Source organism: Lampetra fluviatilis, chromosome 3 (genome assembly GCF_964198595.1).
Source record: "Lampetra fluviatilis chromosome 3, kcLamFluv1.1, whole genome shotgun sequence".
Lineage (NCBI taxonomy): Eukaryota > Metazoa > Chordata > Hyperoartia > Petromyzontiformes > Petromyzontidae > Lampetra > Lampetra fluviatilis.
This window is the reverse complement of record NC_136277.1, coordinates 1431871-1450252: the sequence shown is the minus strand read 5'-3', so window position 1 is coordinate 1450252 and position 18382 is coordinate 1431871. Positions and strand designations below refer to the sequence as shown.

At 56.0% G+C, this 18382-nt stretch overlaps 1 protein-coding gene across 4 annotated transcripts in view; it reads right to left on the bottom strand.

Annotated features, from left to right (window-relative positions):
* Positions 1-3811: 3811 nt before the first annotated feature.
* Positions 3812-18382, bottom strand: part of LOC144951054 (5'-AMP-activated protein kinase catalytic subunit alpha-2-like) — a 37997-nt gene continuing 23426 nt past the window's right edge. For 3 of the 4 annotated variants that reach the window (XM_078881271.1, XM_078881266.1, XM_078881267.1), the window contains exons 3-12: positions 18046-18187; positions 17242-17335; positions 15225-15369; positions 13569-13656; positions 12639-12863; positions 11702-11870; positions 10149-10309; positions 9259-9466; positions 8228-8354; positions 3812-8049 (exon numbers count right to left, since the gene is read on the bottom strand). In XM_078881271.1, coding sequence (XP_078737397.1) covers positions 7334-8049; positions 8228-8354; positions 9259-9466; positions 10149-10309; positions 11702-11870; positions 12639-12863; positions 13569-13656; positions 15225-15369; positions 17242-17301 — 1899 coding nt within the window. In that variant the 5' untranslated portion in view covers positions 17302-17335; positions 18046-18187 and the 3' untranslated portion in view covers positions 3812-7333. Of the gene's footprint in view, positions 8050-8227; positions 8355-9258; positions 9467-10148; positions 10310-11701; positions 12398-12638; positions 12864-13568; positions 13657-15224; positions 15370-17241; positions 17336-18045; positions 18188-18382 lie in introns of those variants that run through there. The other variant, XM_078881270.1, reaches the window with a different exon arrangement.

Sequence of the window (18382 nt, the reverse complement as noted above, 5' to 3'; positions counted from 1 at the left end):
TGGAACCCATCTGAGCGACCATCGCTGTTCACGACCAATTCCACGACAGGCCTCCATAGAGCCCAATGTGCAGTGTATAGTGGAGTGTATAGTAGTGTAGTGTGTAATGTATAGTGCAGTGTATAGTAGTGTATTGTATAGTGGTGTAGTGTATTGTAGTGTAGTGCCACCATAGAGCCCAATGTATAGTGTATAGTAGTGTATACGTGGCCTCAAGGTGCACATGGCCTGGCATAAGCGTCGTGGTGACGTCACCGCCACTTAGTGGCGAATGGCGGTTGTCGTAGTGTAGTGTATAGTGTAGTCGTGTATAGTGTAGTGCCTCCATAGAGCCAAATGTTTGTTCACCTACCATTCCCGTGTTCACGATGGGCTGTTGCCAGTAGTCAATAGCAATGCATTGATTCACCACGTTTCCTTTAATGCGCTTATATTGATGTTAGCATCTTCATCTGTTGTCCATTTGTTTAAATGTCATAAAGTACTGTAGGTCATTTTGGGTGAAAAAAGGCGAGGGGGTGGGGGCGGGGGTAGCTTTCGATGCTGCCCAAAACGAATCTTGCCTTCCACGTGCATTTCCCGTTCTCGCTGAACGACTAAATCACCTCACGACCGCTTTGTTGGGACCCGATTAATCGTCGTTCAGAGGAGGGGTGGGGTGGGGGTGGTTCCGCTGGGACGTTGCAAAGCAGCCCTTGGAAGATCCGGATCATGGTCCCGTGAAGCTCCTGGGCACATCTTTTGGAGAACGCCGACTAGCAGCTGAAGTGCCTGCAACGTCTCAAGCGATTTAGTTGGGCACTTCTCACCCTCAGAGTCAGGCGTGAGAGACTTGAATTGGATGAGTTCGTTGGCAAAGTTCATGTCCGGGTCTGATGGATATGCAGCGGAGAGTGCATTTACCTTTTCCACTATGACATCACCTTTAGACATCCAAGGCATGCCACCAGCTGATCAATGACAACATAAAATGGTTCTATTTTGAACCTCTCCCTCCCCTCAAGTGTCACACCTGCCTCCGAGCTCTCATCTACAAATGTTTTGCGTTTCCTCTTTCGCTGAAGATCGTGATTTTATTACGACTGAGAGACACCCGTCACATTTAAGGGTGCCCTTTCAAAAGCCTCAAACTGGTCTCGCCGTCCCACCACAACATCCCCTCAACGAAGACGAAAGCTGTGCCGCTACAGAGATATATTCTTGAGTCTTCCGGCAAAGTCACGGAGATGATAGGTCCAAAGAAAACAACGACTTGCCATCGTGAACGTCATCCAGTTGTACGGGCCCGACTTGTATGGCAGGAGGTTCACCATACGGACGGACCATGCCACCTTACAATCCTCCTTGCGCATAGATCAACCCTGAGGTCAGCTGTCCCGATGGCTTGAGGTGCTGTGGGAGGATGCGTTCACAGGAAGGGGGGCACAGCACGGAAATGCGGACGCATCATCTCGGTTGCCACAGGACAGGAGGTGTGCAAGCACAACTGTCTCGAATCGTTGCAGGGCTCCAGTTGACACCAAGTCCCAGAATAGTCTCGCCCACAGATTGTTGAAATGGCGGCGCAGGGTTCAATCTGGCAACCATGACTCAAGCCCGACGACCTGCCCGGCCGTTGCCCTGCATGACGGCCTCCTCGTGCGAGAGGTCCTGTATTGTGGTGCCCACAGACCTGCTGGGGAAACAGACTATCTGGCAACAAAACTGACACCTTTTTTACAAGGAGTCATGTTTGCATAGACCACAATACCTGCAGTCATAATGCAAACAAAAAACATAACTCTGATAATGTATGCACTGTCCTTGAAGTTGATTGGTCCACACCTGAGACAGCTTTCCTTAGAGCCTAGTCTCACATGGTGTTGGACCAGATGACGCCAAAAGGTGCACTTTTTCTACTGGCAAATGAGGTTCCAATGGTGTAAAGACTCGTGTAATTCAGGAGAAATTGATGCACCTCGGGACCCACGAAACCTTGTTGACCGTTAAGCGGGGCTACTACTGACCGGGCAGGGAAAGCGACATGGCGCTATTTGTTAAAGGCTGCCAGGATTGCGCGCGTCTGAAGACTCCGGCTTTCTCGCGGCAACGAACTTGTGCCCCTTGACATTTTGGGCCCATTCCCAACTTCTCAGCGAGGCCACAAGTAGCTGCCGGCCCATGGCGTGGCCCTCACAAGATCAGTCGGCCTCGTCCATCACCGACGCTTTTTTGCACGGCTACATTCTAGATCAGGGTGCACACCTGGAGCAGATTCTGGCTGACCACGGTCGGAATTTTTTCTTCGAATGCTCAACAAGATCTGGGACCATATTCTTAGGGTTTTTCGGTAAAGTCACGTAGGTAAAAAATTTAAATTAATAAAAGTTAAATTAAAAAATCACGTTTCGGAGGCAACACAAGCTTCCGTCTTCAGGTGGGACCGTCACAGCACGATTGCTGTATCAAGTAAGGGAAATTCCAAGAACACCGTCCTTGTATTACCTTATCTCAGCATCTCTTGAGGAAGGCCAGCGTCTCGAGAAGCTGACTTCTTGTCTCGTCTGTTAAAAACTCTCACAGATAGGTGACATTCCTCCCCGTAGAGTTTATTAATTCTAGATTTGAAGCTTTCGTGACTGCAAGGATTCATATTCTTAGGGTTTTTCGGTACGTAGGAAAAAATAAATAAATAAAACAAATTTGCCTACGTGACTTTACCAAAAAAACCGAAGTATTTCTCCCGAATTAACACGCAGTAGGCTTTCGCGACCAATATTCATAAAAAACGTTGTTAGATCGGGTAAATATAAATGCGTCGTTAACGACGTTCCGCTGGCGATTACAACCAGCTTGACGATTCCCCAGAATATGAATCCGTGCAGTCACGAAAGCTTCAAATCTAGAAAGATCTGGGACCGCCTCGGTACAAAGTAAATCCGTGCCTCGCCCTACCCACCCTCAAACCGATGGGATGATGGAGCGTTTAAATGGAACCCTCACATCCATGCTGTGCCACCAAGTGAACGCGACCCAGTCGGACTGGGACCTGTTTATCATGCCTCAACGGGGTTTTCACCCTTTTATTTGATGTACGGGAGGGAGTAAAAGACGTGCAAATGAGCCTGGGCTCAGCTAAAAATCGATCCCGCCGTGTCGGCTTCGATGAAGGTCACCAGTGAAACGTCGAACTACAATTTGTAAATGTTGCGGATGTACTCTCCAACACACCGGTGGTAGTCACCAACTGGCACGCGTTTTATGTACCTGACAAATCCCCTTACTAACGACTGGCCGTGTCGTGTGGTGGAGGGTTACGGACACATTTAGACTTACGAGATAAAACAAAACTTAAGAATATTGGTTTGCGAAAGCCTGCTGCTACGTGTTAAACAAACATGCTCCGACAATGTTTTTGAAACACGAGACGGCGGCCTTCTTGAAATGGCCTCGTCTCTCCACCAGTTAGTCCAGAGAACAGCGCCAAAAGGCGGACCGTGTCAGAGAGGGACGACCGATTCAAGTTTTACTGGTAGGAACCTCCTGGTTACACCAGCCCACAGGGGATTCTTCTGTCCGTCCGTCGTGGATCAAAAAATGTGAGGGGTGGGGCTGGGTGGGGAGGGGCTGGTCACCCCGTGGTGCCCTTATAAAACTCAACGTTTAACCTACCTCACGCCGGCTTGTGCCCGCCCTCACACTCGGGCATATTTGCGGAATACACCACGCCGCCGTTGAGCCTGGCCATTGACCGAGCAACCCAACGTTCCTACCAGCTCCCTCCGCAGGAATGTGTTATTAAAAAAAATACAAAAATGACAAGACGGACGTTCTTTGCATTTTAATTCACCGTTCCAGAAGCCCGTCTTACATTCGTGTCAAAAACAACACAAACATTCAAAAAAATCTCGACAACCTGGAGTGGACTTTATAAAGCACAGCACAGCGTGTGACCCATCAACCCCCGCCCCCCCCCAACCCCCACCGAGTAACGAGATGGCACAGTCCAAGCGACCCTTGATTTGTATTGGAAGAGGATTGAGGTGGCTGGATCCGCACACTTTCATTTGGGATGCAAATGCCCCCCACGTTCAAATGGATCCGTCCTCACCCATCCATAGCCACAAGCAGCTGGGCCACTCGGACTAACCCATCACGCAATAAAAACAGGGGGGGGGAGAGGGGGAGTTCTATTTAAATGGTGCTCAACATTTTTTTTTTCATTTCTCCAAACCAGTAAATTGAATGGCACAGCACAGTATAAGATGCAAAAAAATTTGTTCACATTTTTGTAGAGAATATATATGTATTTTTAAATCGTAGACAATATTTATTTTACATGCATTGATAGCAATTAATTTAGAGGTTGTTTTTTTTTTATATTCCGTACCAAAAGTGATATTTTAAAAAAACAACCGTGTACAGTACTCGACTAAACCGACCATTGCAGATTTGTTCTCAAATCGCCGCCCCGGGCTCCAACCTTAGCAGCCCCCGACCTGCAAGGAGAAACACCGCAACTCTCCTCGAGAGTTTTATAAAGTGGGGAATACTCGCGGAGACACGGCGGTAACCCCCCACGGGGTTGGCGGACAGAGCTGGGAGGGGGGGGACGAGCGAGCGAGCGAGCTTGCCCCGGGGCGGTGGGCAGCACGGCAAGTAGGATCAAGAGCCGGTTCACGCGCAGAAGTCGAGCAGCGCCCGCCCCTTTGGCAACAAGTGGCCCAAAACGTCCCCGCCAATGTCAGAACAGGAGACCCTCTTGAGCGCACAGGTGCGAGTTTTGGGTTTGGGGGGGGGGGGCTGTGAAGAGTCCGCGGGGCGATTCACCAACACCCACCATGGCGGGGTGGGTGGCCACCCCCGCCCCCACCCACCATGGCGGGGTGGGGGGCCACCCCCGCCCCCACCCACCATGGCGGGGTGGGGGGCTACCCCCGCCCCCACCCACCATGGCGGGGTGGGGGGCCACCCCCGCCCCCACCCACCATGGCGGGGTGGGGGGCTACCCCCGCCCCCACCCACCATGGCGGGGTGGGGGGCTACCCCCGCACCCACCACGCAATTTCTAACAACCATAGCGGAGGTGACAGAAGGGGGGGGGGGGTCAAGACGGATGCGGTGAGAGGACTGATTGACGACAGATACGAGATGAGCTTTAGACAACGGAGAGAGATGCGAGGTTCTATTTTTGTTCATCATCTTGGCTGGTTGCTAGGATTTCAATTCGGGCCGATGTTTGGTTTCACCCCTCCCATGTGGGGGGGGTCTCGACAACGACTTGGGAGCCTTGAGGGGAGATTGTCCTACAGCGAGCGCCACCAGCTGAGAGGAGTATTTACACGAGGAGACGCCGCGCACACGAGAGGCGGTGGGATCGCATCGACCCGGCAACACACAAAAAAAAGAGAGAAAGTTTTACCCCCGAGAAACGCGCCACCGCACACGTCAACAACAAAAATAAGAAATCGATCAGAAATTCTCTTGGCAGTCAACTCGGCAGCCTCGCTGCACCGCGCCAGATATTGCTTTGAAATTATTCGGCAACCAAGTGGCAACGCTTCCGTGCCGAAGAGAGACGAGAGAGGGGGTGGGTGGGGGAACAAACATGATGCTACTTTGATTCATCTTTACAGTTTTAGTTGAGTTTTTTTTTTTAAAGTGCTTGGGATGAAGAAGGCTTGACTCTGAGCACCGGGGTGGTCGTCAGCCTTGGCGATCGATCGATCTCACAGGAGAGCCTCGGGGTCCGCGAGGTGAGAGAGAGAGAGACACACAGACAGACAGACAGTGCCATCAGAAACACTGAGAGACTGCCCCCTGGACAAAGGCCTAAAGCCCACAATGCAGCGTCCCCCATCCTCCAGATAATCAGGTAAAAAAAAAGTCTTACAATTAGCCATGTAACCGGTCATATAAACAAACATCGGCAGGTAACCAGCGCTACACCTATAACCAGAACAATCGGTCTTGCAAATTACCAAGTAACCGGTCCTGCAGACAAGCAGGATGAGTCGGTTTCATAAGCAACCAGGTAACAGCCGGTGCTAGGACCAGCCAGACGTGGGCGCTGAGAATCCCGTCCTAGCAAGGAGCAGCCAGATCAACATGGAACTAGAAAAACGAGCGCCAATATGAACATCCACACCCGGGTAACCGATGAAGCAGCCAAGACGCCAACAGGTTTAAACAGCTCACCGTTATACGTGGGTCAATTTTGTTGACAAATTAAACACCCATCCGGTTTGAAAAAAAACAAACAAAAAAATCGGTAACCGACCAATGACTTGGGACGTATCCGGATGACACGAAACTGCCCAACGCGACAAACGGGATTATCCGACGAGCCAGTTGACTCTCCTTGCTTACCAATAACAAAAACAACCACGGTACAAACCGAAGCAACCCATCCATTAACCGGTCGACTAGCCGGCAACCCGCTCCCTCCCTCCCTCCGCGCTGTATCACGTGCACACGGCAGGTGACCCCGGGCAACAACCGGTTTGTCGCCGGGCATTTGCCAAGCACGCTTGCGGAGCACCAGGCTGTAAGACCAGAACGCGTCTCAGCCGAAGAGGGCGGGCGGGAGGGGGGGGGGGGGCAGGTAAGTCGTTGAACGGCAATCGTGGCACAAATGTGATTTAATTTTTGGCACGTCAGTAAAGCCGGCAAAAGGTTGCGGGGGGGAGGGGGGGGACACAGCAGCGCGGCGAGAAAGCAGCTCCTGAGGCTCGCCACGGAGCGATCGACTTGTCGCCAGGGTCCACCAACTCTCTGTTCCGAACGCCACGGGGAAAGGCCGCTGCTCAAATATTTTTTGATAATAATCAGTGAGGCACGAGCCACGCGCAGCGACCGAACACGCCGAGCGCAGGACGGGTGACCGAACCCGCCGCAGACGAACACAAAACCAAACAAAAGCATTGAGTGACGGCACGAACGTTGGCGTCTCACGTCGGGCAAAGCGGAGGTCGCGTGGGTCTGCGGCGGAGGAGGCAAGGCAGCAGCTGGAGGTCGCACGCGTCGCCACGGAGATTTTAGTTTCTACTTCACGCTGAACGGAGGCGGCTGTGCAGGCGTCACGTGAAGCGAATCGCAAAGAAGTTGGGAAGGAATCCATTACCAAGAACAATACAAACCCGATTAAATCAACGAGCCGTCGTTAGCGTTGCCCGGGGTCGACACAGTGTGACCCCCCCCCACCTCCTACTCCGGTCCACGCGGCTCCCGTTGAAGAAACAACAACCACCCACCACCACCACCACCACCACCACAACCACCATCCCCCCCCAGCACCACAAACAACACCGGCAGCCCGGCAGCTGCCCGAGACTCAGCGGCCAGGCTGCTGGCGTCAGTGCGCCAGCAGCTTGATGAGGTCGTGGCACATCTCGAAGAACTCGATGGTGGTGCTGCCCACCCGGGGCGGGGCGGCTGCGGCGGCGGCGGCGTGGGCACCGGACTCGTGTGGCCGACCGAAGGGCGGCCCCGGCGGCGAGCCGGCCTTCGAGTCGGCGAGCAGGCTGCACGCGGCGGCGTAGGCCGTCGGCGACGTGGGCGGGACGGGCGACGCCGGCGAGGCGGCCGCGTCGCCGCCGGCGCCGGCGCCGTCCGACTCTGGCGACGCGACGCCGGCGTCGGACGACGACGACGTGGAGGTGGTGGCGTTGGAGCCGGCGCCGATGGTGAAGTGCGCGAGGGCCGCGTCGCGCCGGCTCTGGCGGGCGTCGCCCGTGGCCCAGGCGTTGACGACGCCGCGGCTCGCCAGGTACGTGCCGAGCGAGCGCGGCAGGCTGGCCGGCGAGACCGGCGCCGGGTTGACGGCGGTGGCCAGCGTCGTGCTGTACACGCCGGGGGCGGCCGCCATCCCCGTGCAGCCATCGCCGGTGTTGGCGCCGCCGCTGCTGCCGCCGCTGCTGCCGCCGCCGGCCCGGAGGCCGTCGCCGCTCTGGTGGCGACGGGCGGCGGCGCGGCGCGGGGCGCAGGCCACGGGGTCCGTGTAGAGGCGGGGACGGCCGCCGCACAGAGAGCCGCTCCGCTGGGGCGTGGAGCCTCCGGAGGCGCCGTCCTCTGCGAAGAGGCGTGGGGGTGGGAGAGTGAAGAGGTGAGGGGGTGGGAGAGTGAAGAGGTGAGGGGGTGGGAGAGTGAAGAGGTGTGGGAGAGTGAAGAGGGGTGCGAGCTGGCGCATCGTCGGCGCCACCACGGCCGGTCGCGGTGTCGGCGCGCGGCGCGTCGAGGTGCCGCTCACCATCCACGCTGCGGAAGTCCAGCAGGTAGTTGCGGCCCTGCACCTGGTAGAGCTGCAGGCTGAGCTTCACCGTGCTGCCCGTCACAGGGTTGCGCCGCCGCACTCGCAGGGCAAAGGGGTTCACCACCTGCAAAGGACGACGGTGCCCCCCCCCCCACCGCCACCGCCACGTTGTCGCGTTAAACACCGAGACTCGTTGTGGGCGAAGCGCGACCGTCGGGGCGAGCACGGCGCACGGGCGGGTCGTGTGGCGAGCGCCGCCGCGTTCGCCGTCAAACAATTACCGGGTTGACCCCGTGTTCCCGTGCAGGGACTGGGGTCCGTACGGCGTACGGTCGTGGCAATACGGGCAAACGAAAGTTTCGTTGTCCGTTTGTTTCTGTCCCTCCCTCGTTGAGATTTAGAAGGACCCCGGGGTGACCGATACGGTCCGAGTTGGTCTGTAATAAGGTCGAGGCGCTGGCAAGGGGTTGTCGGCACGGACGCCACCGTGAAGACGTTTACACGCCGCGACAGGTACTCGTTTGAGGCCGAGTCGACCTAGGGGAGGGGGGCCCAGATAAGCGGTCACCTGGTGTTGACCGCGAGCCGTAATCGAACCTCGGGGTCGCCGGGTTCGTAGTGCAGCGCGCGACCACCCACACGCTACACACGCTACACACGCTACACACGCTACACGCTACACATTACACGCGTACACGAAAGGCGTTGTAGTTTCCACCCCCCCCCCCCCCCTCGCCCGTGGCCGTCTGTGAAGGCCGGCACGCCACGCCAAGGGCGCGGTGGGTGGTCGGCACCGAGTCTCTTCACGCGCCGCACAAAGGGGTCACGACGTTTTTAGGGGTCGTCACCCATGGTGGCCGCGACAGCGGGAATCGAACCGTCGGGCGAGCGGGTTCGTAGCGTAGCGCAGCCCACCCACCTCCCGCACACGCACACGCGCACACACACACACGCGCACACACGCGCACACACACGCACACACACGCACACACACACACACGCGCACACACACACACGCGCACACACACCTTCCACTCGTAGTCGAGGTGCTTCATGATGCGGAACACCTCCTTCATGACGTCGGCGGGGCGGCTCTGGCTGCGGATGCCGAGGTGCCACTTGGCGCGCTGCACCACCAGGTGCTTGGGCCGCGTGGGGTCCAGGGCGCCCAGCGGGCAGCGGCCCGACAGGCCGTCGGCGCCCAGCGGAGAGCCCGGGCTCTCGATGGTCTGCGCCCTGTGAAAGGCAAAAGACGAAAAAAAAAGTCTCAACCAAGAAAAGGTCTCAAGCCGCGTCGCCTCAAGTTCTGCCGGGGTGAGCGCGGCTTGGAGAGCGTGGCGGGTGCCAAGGCCGGCACGCTCCCACCACGCCCACCACGCCCACCACACCCACCGCGCTGATCCCTCCGGCTCCCCAGCGCTTCGTGTCGGACACACGGAGCCAGGTTCCTCATTCAAGGCCGAGGTCAATTCGACCCCCGATGTCAAACGAGCACCCCCCCCTCCCCCCCCCGTTGCGACGTGTAAACATATTCACTGGGGAGACAAAGGCGGCCGGGCGTGGTGCTGGCCACCCACCGCCTCGTGTGCCTTGCCGGCCTTCATAGGTGCTGCTCGCTAACGGCCCTTGTTGCCCCAAGTCTCTTGAGGCTATGCGGGGGGGAGGGGGGGAGATTTTGTCTTTGGTTGTGTGTCTGATGTGATGTGTGTGTGATGTGATGCGTGATGTGTGTGCGATGTGTGTGTGTGTGATGTGATGTGTGATGTGCGCATGTGCGTGTGATGTGTGTGTGTGATGTGTGCGTGCAATGTGCGCATGTGCGTGTGATGTGTGCGCGTGATGTGTGTGCGATGTGTGCGATGTGTGTGCGCTACGTGTGGTGGTGGGGGGGGGGGGGTCGCCCCCTCGCCGCGCTTGCCTTTCGCGGGGGGAGAGGCTGTCGCCGCAGGGCGGCAGGAAGACTCGCGGGGGGCTCCACAGCAGCCCCCCGGCGGCGCCGGCGTGCACCCCCACGGTCTCGTACAGCGGCTTGGCGTGGCGGCTGTCCAGCAGCAGGCGGTACGCCACCGTGAGGGGGGCCTGCGGGAGGAGGGGGGGGCGGGGGGGGATTGGTGCACGGATGGACAGACCCATCGATGCACCAATAAAACTGACCGTGAGTAATCAACTCCTTGGTTCATCTTCTTGGTTCTTTCGGTAAAGTCACGTAGAAGGGAAGTAATAAAATAATAAAAATTAAACATAATGAAATAATTCTCACGCCGGCTGCTTGCGTTGTGGCCGAAACGTCGTGAGAATTATTTTATTATGTTTTATTTGTATTATTTTATTACTTCCCTTCTACGTGACTTTACCGAAAGAACCAAGAAGATGAATCCCTGCAGTCACGAAAGAAGCTTTAAATTGAAATTATTTTATTATGTTTTATTTTTATTATTTTATTACTTCCCTTCTACGTGACTTTACCGAAAGAACCAAGGAGATGAATCCCTGCAGTCACGAAAGAAGCTTTAAATCGAAATTTAACTCCTTGGTTCTTTCGAAGAGTATGGACTCCAGCAGCCATGAAAACTTCAAAATCAAGGCGAGTAAAATAATCATTCATTTTACTTGTCCAGGATAGGCACACGCCGTAGGAGGGCGGTTTCCTGCTACTGCTGCTGCAGCAGCAGAAGCATTTTGTTGTGTTTTAATAAAAAAAAAAAAACACGTTTTCAATGACGAGCGTTGACTATTATGCACGCGTAATTACAGGTTCTTTGGGTTACATTGGGTCATTGAATGTGTCGGTAAACCCGCCACCACCCGACACAGCCAATTAGTAAGGTTTGTCATGTAAACAGAACACGCTAATTCGTTACTAGTACAGCACTAGTGTGTAGTGTATAGTGTAGTGTACTAGTACAGCACTAGTATGTAGTGTATAGTGTAGTGTACTAGTACAGCACTAGGTATGTAGTGTATAGTGTAGTGTATAGTGTAGTGTACTAGTACAGCACTAGTGTGTAGTGTATAGTGTAGTGTACTAGTACAGCACTAGTGTGTAGTGTATAGTGTAGTGTACTAGTACAGCACTAGGTATGTAGTGTATAGTGTAGTGTATAGTGTAGTGTATAGTGTAGTGTACTAGTACAGCACTACACCGGTTGCGTGTTGGAGAGCCAAGCCACACCATTTACTATCTGAGTACGACGTTTCGCCAGTAATTATGAAAACCTTAACTATGGACGATATCGGTCACGAAAGCCGACGTGTTAAACTATTATACACACATGGAAGGAACCGCAGCATGCCTTGTGGTAAGGGGGAAACGCTCGATCCCCCGCGTACACAGATGGACACAGACGGCGATTATCCCACTTGCTGTGCCGCCTTCTCCTGGCTTAGCCAGGGGTACGGTCTCCTCCTCCTCGCCGCCCACGGGAGGGGAGTGTGTGCGGTGACCCACCAACCCCCGCCGTCGCCACGCACCTGGAGGTCGTCGGAGTCGAGAGAGTCGAGCACGTCCTCCTGGCTGCACTCGCACTTGACGGACACCTCCTCCACGGCGTCCATGTCCAGCGTGTCGTCGTCCCACGGCTCCTCGCCCAGCACCGGGAAGAGGTGCTCGGGGAGGTCCACGCTGAACCACGGGTGCTCGCTGACACGGGCGGAGGGCACAGCGGCAGGGGGCATGAGCAGACACGAGCAGAAAATACTGTCGGCACAACAACAACAACTACCGCCATTCGCCAGCAAGTGGCGGTGACGTCACCACGGCGCTTGTGCTGGGCGAGGTGCATGTCGAGGCCACGTGAAGTGTCGAACGCCCGCCGGCAGGAGGTCACGGGGCAGACCCAGCAGGTGCCACGGGTCGACTGACCAAGATGACCGAGATGACTGGCTGATGCACCACCTGTGCCCCCTACTGTGCCAACTTGCTGTGCTTTAGCCACCCGGCGCTCCGCTCGTTGTTGTGAGCGTCGCCCCTCCGCCCTCCGTTGTTGTTGGAGGGCGACTGCCTCCAACTGCCCAGTAGCAGCGTCCTTCACGAGCATCCTCCACTGAGGCCGATCTTGACACCGCTGGTACCGGTCATCGGCAAGTCCCCTCAGCTCCACATCCTCCTGTACCACATCACTCCATCTCTTCTCTAGCCCGTGCCGCACCCATTTAGCCCCCTCTATCCTGCCAAACACAAGCTGTTTGGGCATGCGGTGGCTGGGCATGCGGGCTACATGACCCAGCCAACGCAACCTTGCCTGCCGGAGGAGCTAACCGATGGGACTTTGCACAGATCTGGACTGTAGACAGACACACACACAGAGCACACATCCAGCGTGCACGCGCACACACACACGGGTACACGTGTGTGTGCGCGTGCGTAGTGGATATCACACACACACGAGACACGTGCGTGCGTGCGTACTGGATGTCGCGGACGGTGGCGCGCTTCACGGGGTCGACGCGCAGCATCTCGGCCAGGAGGTCAGCGGCGTCGGCGTCGAGGTGGGGGGGCACGTGGAACACCCCCCCGCGGATCTTGCGGAACAGCGCGGGGACGTTGGTGTCGTCGAAGGGCAGCGCCCCGCACAGCAGCGCGTACAGGATCACGCCGCACGACCAGATGTCCACCTCGGGGCCCGCGTACAGCCTGCGGGACACGGCGGGTGGGGACGACGAGCCCAGAGTCGGAGTGCGGCGAGAGACGCGGGGAGAGAGACGCGGGGAGAGAGACGCGGGGAGAGAGACGCGGGGAGAGAGACGCGGGGAGAGAGACGCGGGGAGAGAGACGCGGGGAGAGAGACGCGGGGAGAGAGACGCGGGGAGAGAGACGCGGGGAGAGAGACGCGGGGAGAGAGACGCGGGGAGAGAGACGCGGGGAGAGAGACGCGGGGAGAGAGACGCGGGGAGAGAGACGCGGGGAGAGAGACGCGGGGAGAGAGACGCGGGGAGAGAGACGCGGGGAGAGAGACGCGGGGAGAGAGACGCGGGGAGAGAGACGCGGGGAGAGAGACGCGGGGAGAGACGCGGGGAGAGACGCGAAGCCATGGCGAGAGAGATACGGGGTGCACGGTGTACGCCGACACCAGCGGAGAGACACGGGGTGGAGAGACGGGGGATCGCGAAGACGCACGGGGAAAGGGCGAGACATGGAGACACGCACGGGGGAGACGCGGGGGAGACGCGGGGACAGACCTACATGGGCAGACAGGCAAGGCAGAGACACGGGGACAAGGGAGACTCGCAGTGAGGGTGCAGGAGGGACACACGGACACACGCGCACGGGATCGCCACGGGACAGATGAGGCAGGGAGTGGGGAGTGGGTGGTGGGCGAGGGAGGGGGGGCATCCGTACCTGCCCGAGATGACCTCAGGGGCAGCGTAGTTTGGGGAGCCACAGCTGGTGCTCAGGAACTCCCCGTCCGACATCATGTTGGAGAGACCTACGAAGGGGAGGGGGGGGGAGGGGGGGGGATACGCTTGCCATGGAGCACTGCACGCTTCACGCCAACCATCGCGTCAGAAGCCACGAACCAGGGTGCTGGAAAGTCCACATTTTTAAATGGACTTCCCCGCAAAGCGCTGCGGGCTTTATCATCCCCTGGGAAGGATCATGATGATGGGCCAAGTGAAATCCGCGGCGGCGAGATGTTAACTACCTCTCCTGGCATGCAGGTCGAGAGAGTTTGATCCCGACCGCTGTATATTTGCAGTGCGCCCACCTCTCTCCCCGTGGGTCGTGTGGATTTCCTGCTCAGTTCCTCCGGTTTTTCCCCCCCTCCACATTTAGAATCGACATGCGGTTCGAACAACTGGCTGCTGTAAATGTCCACGTGATAAGCCACTTCGTTGAGCTATCATTTGTGAGCACTTCTGAAAAAGAGCTGCATCACTCAGTAAGCCTTACCTGGCAAAATAAAAAAATTAACCCGTAAAAACAAAGTTTTTCACTATAAATCCTTTATATGCGTGGCGGCTAGAGTCCTCTCGTCCTCTGGCTTGAGATGGCTGCCACCTATGGGTCAGATGATTGTCTGCCACCATTAAGCAATTGGTAATTAAATATTTAATTTTATTTCCCTAAACAGTGTAAAATTTTGGAAAAAAAATTTCACGAAAATTAATTGTCACGCACAAGGAGTCTGTGTGCAAAATGTAAGCTCGATTGGATCACGGGAAGTGGGTTAAAAAACGACCGAAAGATTTGCACAGTCGCAAGCAAGCACGCAAGCACGCAAGCGAACTTAATATAAAGGATTTAAAAAGAGTTTAAATCGTTAAAGACTGCTGGGGTGGGTCAGGGCTAGGGTACCCGTTGGGGGTTCCATCACCGCTCGGCTCCACTAAACAATAGTTTAGGAGTTTAGTGCCGGGAACCAATTCCAAACTCTGCCAGTGTCGTTTGTTGACGGATGTCTTTGGGCCCGAGAGCCCAGAAAAAGAAACTTTACAAAAAGTATTTTATTTCATCAGTTAAGGCACCAAGCCGAGCTACATAGTAGTTCTTTTTCAGAAGCAACCTGGCCATGAAAAAATGTATGATAGCTTATCAAAGTGAAAATTTATAGCAACAGCTATGTGGAGGGAAAACAGGAGGACCCTGACAAAAATTCACGCAACACGGGGAGAGAGAGAGAAAGATTGGTAGACTTCAAATATACAGCAGCAGGCATCGTCCAGGGCTGGGATCGAACCCGAACCACCTGCATGTCAGGCGAGGTAGTTAACATCTCCTAGCCACGATGATGATGATGATGATGGGAGAGTTGCAGACTCAAAATATGAAGCAGCAGCAGCAGGCATCGTCGGGGTCGGGATAGAACCCACGACCTTCTGTATACCAGGCGAGGTAGTTAACATCTCCTAGCCACCGTGATGTTGATGAGAGACGCAGACTCAAAATATACAGCAGCAGCAGCAGACATTATCAGGGTTGGAAATCGAAGCCACAACAGCGCCGGAAGCACCGAAATAACAAAGAACAGAAAGAGGGGGGGGGGGGGGCGCTTACCAAAGTCTGCGATCTTGGCGTTCATGTTGGCGTCTAGCAGCACGTTCTCGGGCTTGAGGTCACGGTGGACCACCATGTGCCGGTGGCAGTAGTCCACCGCCGACAGGATCTGCTGGAAGAGGCGGCGTGCCTCTCGCTCCTCCACCTGCGGAGGAGACACGGATACCCCAAACCCCGGAGAGGCCTTCAACAGGCCGCTGGGGCAAGCGCCGTGAGCCAGTAGCACCGATGAAGGCCGGCACGGCGCACGAGGGGGTCGGTGGCCAGCACCACGCCCCCCCCCCACCCCCCACAGTGGCGATTTTTACGCACCGCACCAGATATTAATTTGAGGCAGAAACGACCTAGGGGAGGAGGCCCAGGACCGGTTGAGGTAATCGTCACTGTGGTGTTGGCCGTGAGCGGGAATCGAACCTCGGGTCACCGGGTTCGTAGCGCAGCGTGCCAACGGCTCCCCACACACACACACACACTTATAGCCTTAAGAGACTGCTGGGGCAAGTGCCGTTAGCCAGTAGCAGCAGCAGCAGCAGCAGCAATGGATGGCCAGCACCACACCACAATCTCAAAGGTGCCGATTTTTTGTGCTTTTACCAAAAGGCTATACCACCGTATTAGCCGTTTATCATGATTATTCAGTGCAATTGTGAACGGCCATATATCCAGACATTAGTAACATCTAAAAAATAAAAATCGGGCAGAATCACCGGTTCACTATAAAAGGCGTGAAGTTAGGCGATTGTCCCAGGCGTTTTGCTCGGATTTCTAAGGCCCGAAAGACCAGAATCGGTGATGATGGGCGCCGGCAATGGTGTCAATTGGGGAGGCAGTTCCATATCCGGACAGCAGAGCGAGTTAGGGAGCTTCTGTCTGGCAGCAATGTTCCGGCTACTGGGAGCAGCAGGGCAAAGGGTGTGGGGCTTGGCAAGGTTGCGCTTGAAAAAATAAAATCGGGTAACGGACTGCTGGGGCAAGTGCTGTTGGCTCATCGTAGCAGCAGCAGTAGCAGCAACAGTAGCAGCAGCAGCAGTAGCAGCAGCTCTGGATGGGCTGGCACGGCGCACGAGGGTTTGGGGTGGCCAGCACCATGCCCGGCCAGTCGCCTCCCATGTCCCCCGGTGCCGATTGTTATATTGCTTTGACACACCTCCGATTAGCACGCTTGGCTCCGTAAATACACACAGTGGTACAACGGTCTACGTCGTTAATTCGTTCCAGAAGGTAGGACTTGTACCGAAAATGACGTACACCAAACTAATTTTTCCCATACCAAATAAAGGGAAAGTAAATAATCCGTTCCAGAGTATAAGAAATGATATTTCACATGGACTATTATACATCAATGTATCAAATAATGTAGACACTACTTATTACTAAAATGCATAAATAAATACAATTAAATGCAAAAATAAATTAAAATAAATTGGAGAGGAAGTGGAAGAGGAAGAGGTGCTATTTTTTGGAAGGAGAGTCCCCTTCCATTAAGACTACTGTGCAGGCAGACTGAGGAGCGGCACTTTGTTTCAGTCGTGAACGGGGCATACGCGGCGACTCATCCCGACCCGTACAAGTCCTAGCAAGTGCGTCGTATCCCAAAGCAAGACGTCGTATCCTAAGACATTCGACGTATTCCAAAACGGTCATATACCGAGGGATGACTGTATATTTAAGGCAGTCACTTTAAAAAGGGAGGCCAAGGTTCGGTTCATGAATCCATCACCAATGTTGGCCACGAGCGGGAATCGAGCTCCGCTCGCCGGGTTCGTAGCGCAGTCCCCGCTAACCACAGCGCCGCCACTCCCTCCGTTTACGTGCGCACACACACGCACACATACACACACACGCACACACACACACACACGCACGCACGCACACACACACACACGCACGCACACACACACACACACTGACAGCCGAGATCTCCCGCACAGCACGACGCTCCAGACAGCGAGTCCAGCACGGGAGAGGAAGCCAGCATGGTCCCCAGCGGCGAGCACGGGGAGGGTGATGGACTCACGCGCCCGTTCCTGCAGATGTACTCAAAGAGCTCCCCTCCCGGCACAAACTCCATGACCATGAAGAAGTCGCTGGGGGTGCTGATCACCTGGTACCTGCGCACGCAACACACGCCGACTGCATTGAGCGCGTGCGCGTGTGTGCGCGTGTGTGTGTGCGTGCCCCGTTTGATGATGTGCTTGTGCAAGCGAGTGCGTGTGTGTGCGTGCCCCGTTTGATGATGTGCTTGTGCAAGCGAGTGCGTGTGCGTGCGTGCCCCGTTTGATGATGTGCTTGTGCAAGCGAGTGCGTGCGTGTGTACTCCCGAATGATGATTGTTGAACTTTCTCCGCACCGCACGCGTGCTTGTGTACACGAGCGTGCTTGTGTACACGAGCGTGCTTGTGTACACGAGCGTGCGTGTGTACACGAGCGTGCGTGTGTACACGAGCGTGCTTGTGTACACGAGCGTGCTTGTGTACACGAGCGTGCTTGTGTACACGAGCGTGCGTGTGTACACGAGCGTGCTTGTGTACACGAGCGTGCTTGTGTACACGAGCGTGCTTGTGTACACGAGCGTGCTTGTGTACACGAGCGTGCGTGTGTACACGAGCGTGCTTGTGTACACGAGCGTGCTTGTGTACACGAGCGTGCGTGTGTACACGAGCGTGCTTGTGTACACGAGCGTGCTTGTGTACACGAGCGTGCTTGTGTACACGAGCGTGCGTGTGTACACGAGCGTGCTTGTGTACACGAGCGTGCTTGTGTACACGAGCGTGCTTGTGTACACGAGCGTGCTTGTGTACACGAGCGTGCGTGCACTCACAGTTTGATGATGTGCGGATGGCGGAAGAACTTGAGGTGCTGGATCTCGCGCTTGATTTTGCTCACCACGTCCAGGTTGCGGATCTTCTGCCGGTTGAGGATCTTCACGGCGACCTTGCACCCGGTCTGCTCGTGCTCGCCCACTGCCACACGCACCACGCACAGACGCCCACAGATGCTCGCCGTGTCCCTCGACCACCGCCACATGCACCACGCCGCCCACAGATGTTCACCGTGTCCCTCGGTCGCACGCCCGCCCAACGCCACACGCACGCCCACCTGTCGGCTGCTACGCTCGCCTCACCAATCCGGCCGTCCGCACGCACATCCGCCCGCCC